The 14,101-nt window shown below is 46.7% G+C and overlaps 1 protein-coding gene across 1 annotated transcript in view; it reads right to left on the reverse strand.

Annotated features, from left to right (window-relative positions):
* The window catches only part of LOC132592710 (uncharacterized), a 67,690-nt gene extending 56,243 nt beyond the window's left edge, over positions 1-11,447 (reverse strand). The window contains 3 exon segments of the mRNA XM_088676553.1: positions 1,074-1,186; positions 3,606-4,767; positions 11,306-11,447. Coding sequence (XP_088532679.1) covers positions 1,074-1,186; positions 3,606-4,639 — 1,147 coding nt within the window. The 5' untranslated portion in view covers positions 4,640-4,767; positions 11,306-11,447.
* Between the last annotated feature and the right edge of the window lie 2,654 nt (positions 11,448-14,101).

Consider the following 14,101-nt stretch of genomic DNA (forward strand, 5'->3'; position numbering starts at 1 on the left):
GTGCTATTTCCTTTTGTTTATTTTATCCAAAATATGTCCTTTCTTTTATTTCCAAGTTCTGAGACTTCTTAGATTCCAAAGTCTCTTCAAAGTCAAATCAATGTACCAATTATATTGCAACTATAAATCCCAAGTTCACCATTGTTGATACAATCTTTCCCCTCGTAGCCTTGCTGTTTCAACTGGTAGTGGCATTCGAGAGTCCTGCTCCCAGGGTACGGGGGAGGGGTCTTTTGACCACCAAGACGTACTTTGCAGAGATCCAAAATTAAAATACCCTCTCCCCTTGGCTCTGCCACCTAAGGGAAGAATTCAAGTTAACTTTCTTAGGAGAGTTCGTGTCCTTTCATACAACGTGGCTGCAGTAAATTAGCTGCGGAATGGTATTTCGGTGGGGGGGGGGAGCGACCTCCGTTCCCTTATTTTTTTTACTCTCCTCCCGTGGCCAAATTTAAATAATGTCTCAAGTCAATCTTATTGCCTTTTACTCACAGTCAAATTCTATTTTTGGAGGTATCTGCCACTCCGTTGTCTTTGGATCGGAGCTTTCCGCCGTCAAGGTAGCAATGGACCAAAGGCTCCGTCACGCTCCCTCTGCTCTCAGGGCTCCAAAAAGGGGCTTTCCGGACAGCGAACGTGACTTTATGGGGCACAGCTGGGAAATCCAAGCCCCCAGAACACTCTATCTGGGGTTCTCCGGGTGGGCGCGGCGCTCACACAACTCACCCCCTACTCGGTGGTGGTGGGGGTCTCGGAGACCAAGACGATCCCCGCCGAACGACGATGGCGGCAGACCGGAAGTCTCAGACAGTGTTTGTTGTGGAGGGGAGGGAGGGAAAGGAGAATGTTAGCCGCTTTGAGACTCCTTCAGGTAGTGATAAAGTGGGATATTAAATCCAAACTCTTCTTCATTGTAACTACGTAAAGAACTTTCTGCAATCTTTCCATTTAAACTGCTTCTCTTTGAGTTTGTTGATAGGTTTGTAGGGTTTCAACTCTTAAAGTTCTTCCTGTCCATGAGTCTGTTGATGTAGAACTTCCACTACGGCTGGACCTCTATCTACTTTCCTGACATTTATACGGTTTGTCTCCTGTGTAAGTTTGTTGACGTAAATTAAGGGATCCACTCTGACTGAAGCTCTTTCCACACTCCATGCATTTAAAAGGTTTCTCCCCTGTGTGAGTTTTGATGGTTGGGAGTTTGTTAAAAGCGAGATATTAAAAGCAAACTTCAGGCAATACAAATGAGACGGAAACATGGAAGGTGCCTAAAGAAGCCAGGGTGGCTATCTAAAGAATTTTTAACTGAGTTAAGATTTAAAAGGGATATGTGCAAAAATGGAAAAAGGGGGAAATCACCAGAGAGGAATTCAAACATATAGCCAGCACGTGTAGAGACAAAGTCAGAAAAGCTAAAGCACAGAATGAACTCAGGCTTGCTAGAGAGGTTAAAAGCAACAAAACGGGCTTTTATGGGTATGTCCGTAGCAAAAGGAAGAACAAGGAAACAGTGGGGTCACTTAGAGGAGAAGATGGTGAAATGCAAACAGGGGACAGAGAAAGGGCAGAACTCCTCAATGCCTTCTTTGCCTCGGTCTTCTCCAAAAAAGAAAACAATGCCTGACCTGAAGAATATGGAGCAGATGATTCAGCAGGGGAAACACAGCCCAAAATAAGTAAGGAGGTAGTACAAGAATACTTGGCTAGTTTAGATGTATTCAAGTCTCCAGGGCCAGATGAACTACATCCAAGAGTATTAAAAGAACTGGCAGAGGTGATTTCAGAACCACTGGCAATAATCTTTGAGAATTCCTGGAGAACAGGCAAAGTTCCAGCAGACTGGAGGAGGGCAAATGTTGTCCCTATTTTCAAAAGGGGGGAAAGAGAGGACCCAAACAATTACCGCCCAGTCAGCCTGACATCAATACCAGGAAAGATTCTAGAGCAGATAATTAAGCAAACGGTCTGTGAGCACCTAGAAAGGAACGCTGTGATCACTACAAGTCAGTATGGGTTTCTGAAAAATAAGTCATGTCAGACTAATCTGATCTCATTTTTTTGACAGAATTACAAGCCTGGTAGATGAAGGGAATGCTGTGGATATAGCCTATCTTGATTTCAGCAAGGCCTTTGACAAGGTGCCCCATGATATTCTTGTAAAGAAGCTGGTAAAATGCGGGCTAGACAATGCTGGATGTGAGGGGCAAGGGATATCGCGAAGCCCCTCCCCTCCTGAGTTCCAGCCCAGCCCCGAGTGAGGCTGAAAAGAGGGAAAGCTCCAGCTCAAGTGGGGAAACAGGAAGTGGTGTCCAAGGCTCTGGCAGGGTAGAAGAGCCATCGTCCCAGGTGGGACAGGAAGGGGGAAGGAAGGGGGGGAGGCCAGTCCCCCCAACTCCGGAACTTCGCAGAAAGCGTCGGGGGAAGAGGATGGGTCTCCCCAAGTTGTTATGCTGGCGCAAGACGCGCCAAAAGCCACTTGGAGGTTCTGATTCAAGCTGAACAGATGTGTCTTTGTAAATAGCACTGCCATTAGCACTGTAAATACTCAGCACCAATAAAAGCATAAAATGCAGAGCTGTGTAGAGTAGTTACTCTGAAGTAGCCTTCTCCGGCCACCGTGACACTACCATTCAGTGGATTTGTAACTGGCTGACTGACCGAACCCAAAGGGTGCTCATCAGTGGCTCCTCCTCATCCTGGAGAGTACTGACTAGTGGGGTGCCACAGGGTCCTGTCCTGGGCCCAGTCTTACTCAACATCTTTATCAATGACTTGGATGATGGGCTTGAGGGCATCCTGAGCAAGTTTACAGATGACACCAAATTGGGAGGGGTGGCTAATACCCCAGAGGACAGGATCACACTTTAAAATGACCTTAACAGATTAGACAAGTGAGCCAAAGCAAACAAGATGAATTTTAACAGGGAGAAATGTAAAGTACTACACTTGGGCAAAAAAAATATATGAAAGGCACAAATACAGGATGGGTGACACCTGGCTTGAGAGCAGTACATGTGAAAAGGATCTAGGAGTCTTGGTAGACCACAAACTTGACATGAGTCAACAGTGTGATGCAGTAGCTAAAAAAGCCAATGCAATTCTGGGCTGCATCAATAGGAGTATAGCATCTAGATCAAGGGAAGTAATAGTACCACTCTATTCCGCTCTGGTCAGACCTCACCTGGAGTACTGTGTCCAGTTCTAGACACCACAGTTAAAGAAGGATACTAACAAGCTGGAACATGTCCATAAGAGGGCAACCAAAATGGTCAAAGGCCTGGAAACAATGCCTTATGAGGAACGGCTTAGGGAGCTGGGTATGTTTAGCCTGGAGAAGAGAAGGTAAAGGGGTGATATGATAACCATGTTCAAATATATAAAAGGATGTCATATAGAGGAGGGCGAAAGGTTGTTTTCTGCTGCTCTAGACAGTGGAATTTGCTACCAAGGAGTGTGGTGGAGTCTGCTTCTTTGGAGGTCTTTAAGCAGAGGCTTGACAGGCATATGTCAAGAATGCTTTGATGGTGTTTCATGCTCGGCAGGGGGTTGGACTGGATGGCCCTTGTGGTCTCTTCCAACTCTATGATTCTATGATTCTATGAGTTCGTTGATGTATGCTAACGTTTCCATTATCACTAAAACTATTTCTGCACTCGATACATTTAAAAGATTTCTCCCCTGTGTGAACCCGTTGGTGTCTTCTAAGGGTTGCATTCTGACTAAAACTCTTTCCGCACTCCATACATTTATATGGTTTCTCTCCTGTGTGAGTCCGTTGGTGTCTTCGAAGGCACGCATTTAAACTGAAGCTCTTTCCACACTCCATACATTTATATGGTTTCTCTCCTGTGTGAGTCCGTTGATGGCTTCTAAGGTTTCCATTATCACTAAAACTCTTTCCACACTCCATACATTTATATGGTTTCTCTCCTGTGTGAGTCCGTTGATGGCATCTCAGGTTTGCATTGAACCTGAAGCTCTTTCCGCACTCCATGCATTTAAATGGTTTCTCCTCTGTGTGAACCAATTGGTGTCGTCTAAGGTTTCCACTCTGACTGAAGCTTTTTTCACACTCCGTGCACTTAAATGGTTTCTCCTCTGTGTGAACCAATTGGTGTTGTCTAAGGTTTCCACTCTGACTGAAGCTCTTTCCGCACTCCATGCATTTAAATGGTTTCTCCTCTGTGTGAACCAATTGGTGTTGTCTAAGGTTTCCACTCTGACTGAAGCTCTTCCCACACTCCATGCACTTAAATGGTTTCTCTCCTGTATGAGTCTGTAGATGTATATTGAGGTGACCACTGTGACTGAAACTCTTTCCACACTCCATACATTTATATGGTTTCTCTCCTGTGTGAACCCGTTGGTGTCTTCGAAGGTTTCCACTATCACTATAGTGTCGTCCGCACTCCATACATTCATATGGTTTCTCTCCTGTTTGAGTCTGTAGGTGAATATTGAGGTGTTCACTCTGATTGAAGCTCTTTCCAGACTCCTTGCATTGGAATCCTTTCTTGCCCATGTGAGTCCGCTGATGTGTTCTAAGTGTTCCACTATCAGTAAAACTCTTTCCACTCTCCATACCTTTAAATGGTTTCTTAGCTCCTTGAGATAGTTGATGTGAGCTATGTGTGCTCATTCAGTGAAGCATATTCCACATTTCACACATTATAATGGTTTTTTCTAGTGAAATTAAAGTTGCTCCCTCCCCTGAAATTCTGACTTGTCTTCTCCATCACTTTCCTCAGGGTGGGCTGAGAAGAAGTCCTGTTTGGGTTTCAAGGAAGGGAACAAAGAAAAAAAGAACACATCAAGCACCATTAGCACCCTCTCTTATTTCTATGCCTCCTACATCTCCACCCATGATCCCAGATTGTAGTAAATGAAGATGGAATGTCATCAAATGATAGTAATGCATCAGCAACCTTTCACAGTCCTCAATCATCGTTAATAAAGCAGCATGATCTGGGAATACAGCCTTTTCAAATCCATTGTTTCCTCACAGGAAAGGCAGCTGCTCTCTGTCTCCTTCTCTGGTTCCTCGTTCCTTTGGACATTTCCCATCCTCTGCATCATAATCCTCCATCCACCCCTGTTTCCACCTCTAGAATCATAGAATCATAGAGTTGGAAGAGACCACAAGGGCCATCCAGTCCAACCCCCTGCCAAGCAGGAAACACCATCAAAGCATTCTTGACAGATGGCTGTCAAGCCTCTGCTTAAAGACCTCCAAAGAAGGAGACTCCACCACACTCCTTGGCAGCAAATTCCACTGCCGAACAGCTCTTACTGTCAGGAAGTTCTTCCTAATGTTTAGCTGGAATCTTCGTTCTTGTAGTTTGAATCCATTGTTCCGCGTCTGCTTCTCCAGAGCAGCAGAAAACAACCTTTCACCCTCCTCCATATGACATCCTTTTATATATTTGAACATGGATATCATATCACCCCTTAACCTTCTATTCTCCAGGTTAAACATACCCAGTTCCCTAAGCCGTTCCTCATAAGGCATTGTTTCCAGGCCTTTGAACATTTTGGTTGCCCTCCTCTGGACACGTTCCAGCTTGTCAGTATCTTTATTGAACTGTGGTGCCCAGAACTGGACACAGTACTCCAGGTGAGGTCTGACCAGAGCAGAATACAGTGGTACTATTACTTCCCTTGATCTAGACGCTATACTCCTATTGATGCAGCCCAGAATTGTATTGGCTTTTTTAGCTACTGCATCACACTGCTGACTCATGTCAAGCTTGTGGTCTACCAGGACTCCTAGATCCTTTTCACATGTACTGCTCTCAAGCCAGGTGTCACCCATCCTGTATTTGTGCCTTTCATTTTTTTTGCCCAAGTGTAGTACTTTACCTTTCTCCTTGTTAAAATTCATCTTGTTTGCTTTGGCCCAGTTGTCTAATCTGTTAAGGTCATTCTGAAGTGTGATTCTGTCCTCTGGGGAATTAGCCACCCCTCCCAATTTGGTGTCGTCTGCAAACATGCTCAGGATGTCCTCAAGCCCATCATCCAAGTCATTGATAAAGATGTTGAATAAGACTGGGTCCAAGACAGAACCCTGTGGCACCCCACTAGTCACTACTCTCCAGGATGAAGAGGAGCCATTGATGAGCACCCTTTGGGTTCGGTCAGTCAGCCAGTTACAAATCCACTGAATGGTAGCATTGTCTAGCCCGCATTTTACCAGCTTCTTTACAAGAATATCATGGGGCACTTTGTCAAAGGCCTTGCTAAAATCAAGATAGGCTATATCCACAGCATTCCCTTCATCTACCAGACTTGTAATTCTGTCAAAAAATGAGATCAGATTAGTCTGACATGACTTATTTTTCAGAAACCCATGCTGACTTTTAGTGATCACAGAATTCCTTTCTTTTTTTTTTACAAATACTTTTTTATTAAATTTTCCAATTAAAAAAAACAATTCAATTATTTCAATTATATCCAATTATACATATACATATCAATTAAACCAAATATTATGCCAAATCCTTAAAACAATTTTTTTTCGACTCCCCATGCTCCAAAGTCCTGGGATTTTAAGCAGCTGTTCACAGAATTCCTTTCTAGGTGCTCACAGACCATTTGCTTAATGATCTGCTCTAGAATCTTTCCTGGTATTGATGTCAGGCTGACTGGGTGGTAATTGTTTGGGTCCTCTCTTTTCCCCTTTTTGAAAATAGGGACAACATTTGCCCTCCTCCAGTCTGCTGGAACTTCGCCTGTTCTCCAGGAATTTTCAAAGATTATTGCCAGTGGTTCTGAAATCACCTCTGCCAGTTCTTTTAATACTCTTGGATGTAGTTCATCTGGCCCTGGAGACTTGAATACATCTAAACTAGCCAAGTATTCTTGTACTACCTCCTTACTTATTCTGGGCTGTGTTTCCCCTGCTGAATCATCTGCTCCATATTCTTCAGGTCGGGCGTTGTTTTCTTTCTTGGAGAAGACTGAGGCAAAGAAGGTATTGAGGAGTTCTGCCCTTTCTCTGTCCCCTGTTTGCATTTCACCATCTTCTCCCCTAAGTGACCCCAGTGTTTCCTTGTTCTTCCTTTTGCTACGGACATACCCATAAAAGCCCTTTTTGTTGCTTTTATTTCTCCATCCGACCAGTTAAAGGGACTATGAACGTCATCGCTGATGCATTATCAAGAAGACCTGATCTCTCGGACTGAGCCATAACTGAGTCACCATGCCAGTAATGAACTATTGCATGTCTGGGTAAAATATGCTATTACATGTAAATAAAGGTTTCAAAAGGGTATGTATTTTTACTGTTGCTGAAACTGTTATGTTATATGTGTAAAAGAAATTAAAAGGTAAGAGTAACATGATTTAAATGTTTATGTTAGGAAATTAGTTAGTTGTGTGACCTTTTAATATGCCATTTGTAACAGGGGGTTACTTAAAACTAGCAACGCCCTGTTACAAATTTAATATGGGGGGAGGTATGTGGCGATTCGCCACCTAGACAAACCCAGCATGTGAGGGGTTAAGCTTAGAGCAGATAGAACCCTCGGGGGCGGGCTCAGCCCAGGGATAAAAACCCCTCCCGAGTGGTAGTTAGTCAGTTGAGGTTGGAGTTGAGTTGAGGTTGAGGGAGTGGGAGTTGGTGTTGAGCTAGGAGTGGTTGGTTATATGCAGAGAGAGCTGGTTTAATATATTGAGGAAGGAGAATAGGTGGTGATTTAGTCAGACGGGATACAAAGTTGTGAGATTATTAATAAATATTTACTTAGTTGACTTTAGCGGTAATAGGCCGGTAATTTATAATTAGAGGTAATAGGCCGGTATAGGAACCATCTGAAATTTAGAACAACCTAAGATTTGTACTGCAACCATTAAGCATATGAACACACAATAAAGCAACTTCGTTTTATTTTATCTGTATCCTGGTCTGTGGTGTTTTGGTGGAGGTGTTTATTTTGTAGTTGGCACGTCACCAATCGACCGTAAAACGTCCAGTGGTGATGTGCAGGTCAGAGTGACCGCTAGCAAGTCTAAGTTCATTCTGTGCTTTAGCTTTTCTGACTTTGTCTCTATACGTGCTGGCTATTTGTTTGAATTCCTCTCTGGTGATTTCCCCCTTTTTCCATTTTTGGTACATCTCCCTTTTAAATCTTAACTCAGTTAAAAGTTCTTTAGATAGCCACCCTGGCTTCTTTAGGCACCTTCCATGTTTCCGTCTCATTGGTATTGCCTGAAGTTGTGCTTTTAATATCTCCCTTTTAACACACTCCCAACCGTCATGAACTCCCTTCCCTTTTAGCATTTCTGTCCATGGGATTTCACCCAGCGTTTCTCTAAGTTTTCTGAAGTCGGCTTTCTTAAAGTCTAGGATTTGAGATTTAGTATGCTTGGTTGCTCCTTTCCGCTGAACAATAAACTCCAGAAGAGCATGATCACTCCCACCTAATGATCCTGCCACTTCTACCCCACTAACCAGGTCATCACTATTGGTTAGGACCAGATCTAAAATGGCTGATCCTCTTGTTGCTTCTCCCACTTTCTGGACAATGAAATTGTCTGCAAGGCCAGTGAGGAATCTGTTCGACCTTATGCTCTTGGCTGAGTTTGACATCCAACAAATATCAGGATAGTTGAAATCCCCCATTACTACTATCTCACTTCCTTTTGAATGCCTGGTCATCTGTTCCAGGAAGGCATCATCTGTGTCCTCAGTTTGGCTTGGGGAGCTATAGTACCGGTAAACTCCCACAATGAGATCACTGTTATTTTTCTCTCCCTTAATTTTGACCCAGATACACTCAACTTGGCTTTGAAGTTTTAAATCCTGGATCTCTTCACAGGTATACACATCCCTTAATTTTGACCCAGATACACTCAACTTGGCTTTGAAGTTTTAAATCCTGGATCTCTTCACAGGTATACACATCCCTGACATATAACGCTACGCCTCCTCCTTTCCTCTTTGGTCTATTTCTCTGAAATAGATTGTATCCCTCTATTTCTACATTCCAATCATGAGACTCATCCCACCAGGTTTTAGTGATGCCTATTATGTCGTATTTAGTTTGCTGTACCAAGAGCTCAAGTTCATCTTGTTTATTTCCCATGCTCTGTGCATTAGTATACAGACATTGAAGACCATTGATCATTCCCCCATGTGTCTTATTTAATGATATTTTCCTCCCGCCACTAGGTCTGCATGCTGTTTGCTCCATTTGGTCCTTGACATTTGGATGATCATCTTCAGCATTTGATAGACTCCTACCTTCAGGACCACTGTCTCCCTCCCCCACATAAGTCAGTTTAAAGCCCTCCTGATGAGGTTTTTGAGTTTCATGGCAAAAACATTCCTTCCAACCCTTGTGAGGTGCAGCCCATCACTTGCCAGAAGTCCGTCTTCAAGAAACTGCAGACCGTGATCTAAGAATCCAAACCGTTCCTGTTTGCACCATTTGCGAAGCCAGTTGTTCACTTCCCCTATTTTCCCCTCTCTCCCTGGGCCATGTCATTCAACTGGGAGGACAGATGAGATGACAATTTGTGCATTTAATTGCTTCAACTTCCTGCCCAGAGCCTCATAATCACTTTTGATCTTCTGGAGGCTATGGCTTGCAGTGTCATTGGTTCCCACATGCACCAAAAGGAAGGGGTATTTGTCAGTGGGTTTTGTGATTCCTTGCAGCCGTTCTGTTCTGTTACATCTTTGATCTTGGCCCCGGGGAGACAGCACACCTCTCGAGACATCATGTCAGGCCCACAGATCACTGCTTCTGTACCCCTCAGTAGGGAATCCCCTATCACCACTACACCCCATAGCTGCCAAGTTATCCCTTTTTTACAGGGATTTTCCCTTATGCTGAATAGGCTTCCTCGCGAGAAAAGCGAAAACTTGGCAGCTATGCACTACACGCCTCTTCATAGGCTTGTTCGGGATTCTTCCATGTGCTGTCTCTTCCAAGGTTACCTGCATATTCCCGGAGGACTGACTTTGCTGCTCATCTTCATATTCCTGATCAACTGTGATGAGGGAGAGATCTTCAAACGGAGTCTGTTCCTCGTCTTCCATGTTAAGGGAGAGGACTTCAAATCGATTGTGTAGCTCTAAACACTCAGAGCGATCCCTGGGCCTTCTACTTCTATGAGTCACGTTCCTCCATACATCTGGCTGCTGTCTTGGGGAACTGACCTCCTCAGGGATGTCCCCTGTCTCCTCCTCCTTGGTGCAGACAGTGTGCTCTGCTGCATCCAAGTAAAGCTCCAGCTCTTTGATTCTCTGGAGTGTAGAAACACGGACCCGAAGTTGCTGGACCTTGTTTTCCAGTAGGGCAACCTTGCCTTCCAGTAGGGCAACCAACTTGCAATTGCGGAAAGTGTAGCTGCCTACATCCTTTGGCAAGAAAACAAACATTGCGCAGGAATTGCAAGTGACTACAGTTGTTCCCTCCCCCTCCATCTTGAAAAGCTTGAAGTCGGTGGTGAAGAAGAAGAAGCCTAGGCTCCCCCCCCCCCCTAATAAATGTGTGAGACTTGCTGAGCTAAAACTAAAAGATGGGTCAAACTGCGCGCCTGGACACACAAGCCTGGACAGTCACCTAAATCCAAGAGGCAGAAGCCCTTCTGCTCCCTCTTCAGTTGCTGCACTCCAAGCACTGACTAGCTCCGCCCACAGCTAATCACCTGGCTCCCCTGACTCACCAGAAGGTCACTGCAAGGTCACCAACCAGAAACAAACAGATCTAGATCTTCATTAATCCCCTGCACAGTCCCATTGGCCTCAGGAGGTCCATATGGACCATTCTGTGAGATCCAGGTCTACATCTTTTCCAGGGACTGTGGTCTGGGTCAGTCAGAGAACTAGTGACAAGGCTTGGCGCTTGGGGTCAGCTGAATGGGTGCTCAGGGAAGCTCCTGTCCTTGGAGATGGACCTCCGTCTACATGCCTCACATTGCATTGAAAGAGCAGGAGAAGCCGAAGGAAAGCAGCTGGAACATGGGGATCCCAGATGGAAACACCCACCCCCATTGTTCTTTATAATGATGTGCTGCCGGACCTCGTGCCCCTCTTCTGACGCAGGACTATCCTAATCTGGCACTGAAAAAGCTGGATATCAAAGGCAAATGGATAACTGTACTTAAGGGAAACTTCAACCTTGAACATGTAGTATTGATTCATTAATGGCCAGAAGTTGTGTTATTTCTGGGGACATGAATTTATTCCTGATCCATCTTAAATATCACAATTATAGGATGTCTTGGGGTGTTGGGGGAGCAGTAGTACCTTTGGTGGCCGACATGTTTTGGGGGTCCCCACCCTGCACTGAGTGCTCACCTGTGGCTTCCAGAAGCTGCCAGCATGCAACAGAGGCCAGGATCCAAGCAACGGCTTCAACCGGCCGGCTAAACCAGGTGAGGATAGCTGATGGGTCTCCAATCCTTGGTGGGTTGGGGAATTCTGCTGCAGGTGAAGGCAGGCCCTGGTGGATGGAGAGGATGAGAACAATAGTGAATCCCTCAGTCAAGAAGGCAGATTCTGTCCATGTTGCAGAGGAAAGTGAAGGGAAGGTGGGGCTCGTCAATTGGGGAAGGGAGCCCATTGAGAAGGAAAACTCGGATCCTAAACCTTCGCTGCCTCGTGGTTTATCCTCAGGAGAAGAAAAGGCTCTGGAGGAGAGCCTCTCTAAGACCGTTGGATGGTGTCCTGCACACCTCCTTCCAGCAACTCCTGCAGCCAAACTGGTGCCAAACGTTCTGTTCTGCTTTCTTTGGGACCATATCAGCCAGGCTGAGGAGGGGGTCTAGGCAGCCCAGGACCCCCAACCACACTGCCCAGGCTTCCATTGCTGCTAACACAGCAGTTTCAGGCGGAGCGATGAACTCAGACCTGTTTATCAAAGTCTCTCCTATGTGGAATATATAAAACATAACTCCTTTTTATATCATACGTCAATGAAAAAGTATGCAGAATATTTGTCCTTTGAAGAAGTATCAAGTGCCCCCTTCAAAGCTAATGAAAGTATTATGCCTGGAGCTTTTGGGGGTGCAGGACCAGGAAAGCTCCTGCCACCATTATCTTCCTCCCCCCTCAGGCTTTTTAACATCTATATGAAGCCACTGGGAGAGATCATCAGGGCATTTGAGCTGGGCGTTCACCAGTATGTGGATGATACCCAGCTCTACCTCTCTTTTTAAATTGGAACCAGTGAAGGCGGTGAATGCCCTGTTTGACTGTCAGCAGGTGGTTGGAGGGTGGGTGGTGGCTAACAGATTGAGGACAAATCCTGACAAGACAGAAGTACTGTTTGTGGGAGACAGGAGGCGGGCAGGTGTGGAGGACTCCCTGGTCCTGAATGGGTTAACTGTGCCCCTGAAGGACCAGGTGTGCAGCCTTGGAGTCATTTTGGACTCACAGCTGTCCATGGAGGCGCAGGCCAATTCTGTATCCAGGGCAGCTGTCTATCAGCTCCATCTGGTAGGCAGGCTGAGACCCTACCTGCCCGTGGACTGTCTAGCCAGAGTGGTGCATGCTCTAGTTATCTCTCGCTTGGACTACTGCAATGCGCTCTATCTGGGGCTACCTTTGAAGGTGACCCGGAAACTGCACTAATCCAGAATGCAGCAGCTAGACTGGTGACTGGGAGCGGCCGCCGGGACCACATAACACCGGTCTTGAAAGACCTGCATTGGCTCCCAGTACGTTTCTGAGTGTTGGTGCTGACCTTTAAAGCCCTAAATGGCCTTGGTCCAGTATACCTGAAGGAGCGTCTCCACCTCCATCGCTCTGCCCGGACACTGAGGTCCAGCACCATGGGCCTTCTGGCGGTTCCCTCGCTGCGAGAAGCCAAGTTGCAGGGAAACAGGCAGAGGGCCTTCTTGGTGGTGGCACCCGCCCTGTGGAACGCCCTCCCGCCAGATGTCAAAAAGAAAAACAACTACCAGACTTTTAGAGGATATCTGAAGGCAGCCCTGTTTAGGGAAGCTTTTAATCTTTAAGAAATTAGTGTATTTTAATATTTCTGTTCGAAGCCGCCCAGATGGGCGGGGTATAAATAATTTACTATTATTATTATTATTATTATTATTATTATTATTATGAAGACACAGCTCTCAAAACAACCAGCTCTGAGTCCAGACTGAACAGTAACTTGCAACAGTAACAAACTTCCTTCATTTGCATGTTGTGGACCTGAGTGAGAACTGCAGCCACGTTGGCCAGAAGGAGTACTGCAGTTAACTTAATACATAACAGTTGGACTTGGCGGAACCTATGAGTCTGGGCAGGGAAGGGAAGGGGCTTCTGGGGTGGGAAGAGGATGGAGCATGCAGGAAGGAAGGAAATGGTGGGGGGCCTGGACCCCCCCTTTCCAGGGATCCCATCCATCTCTGGTTATCTTGACGGGGTGGCAGATTCCTGGGTGGGAGGGAGAAACCAAGACGGTCGTTCCGGAGCTCCCCCCCCCTCTCCACGATGGGGACGTCTCCCTAAAATCTGGTCTTCCGATCTCTCTCTTCTCTTCCCCCCCCCCCCGCCAATGCTGCCCTTCCCTGCCCCAGGGATGCTCCCCCCCACTTCCTCGACCTCCCCTCTCTGTCCCTGTGTCTCCCCTCCGCACCCCTTGTTTCTCCATCCGGAGCCCCCCCCCCCAAGACGAGTAGAGAAGGGACGAGGGGGGTCTCTATCCAGGCGTCCCCCGCGCCCCTTAACCCTTTCACGGCCCGCCTTTCTCCATGCGCAGACCTCAGGGATCCCTGCGTGGGGGAAACGGGGCAAGGGGGGTCCTCGTGGGGAACCTCTGGGTGGGCGCCCCATGTTCCCCCCCCTGCCAAGGCGCGTGCAGGGATCCAGGCCCTGCCGATGGGACCCACGAAAGGCGCTCTGGGGAGCTGGCGGGGGGGTCTCTGGGTCCTTTTCTCCCCCCCTCCCCCGCGGCCCCTTTACCTCTTTGTCCTCGCTCCCGATTCTCTTTCCCACGTGGGGGGGGGATTTCCCCTGCCGCCCCTCCTCCCCTTTCCGAAAGCGCGCGCCCCTAGAGCTACGTCGCAGAGCAGCAATCCGGTGTAGAAGCTCCACTTCCGGGAGAAGCAGGCAGTTTGGGAGGGGGGGCTCTCCACCCCCCCCCATTCCCTT

This window comes from Zootoca vivipara, chromosome 9 (genome assembly GCF_965207765.1).
Source record: "Zootoca vivipara chromosome 9, rZooViv2.hap1.1, whole genome shotgun sequence".
NCBI lineage: Eukaryota > Metazoa > Chordata > Lepidosauria > Squamata > Lacertidae > Zootoca > Zootoca vivipara.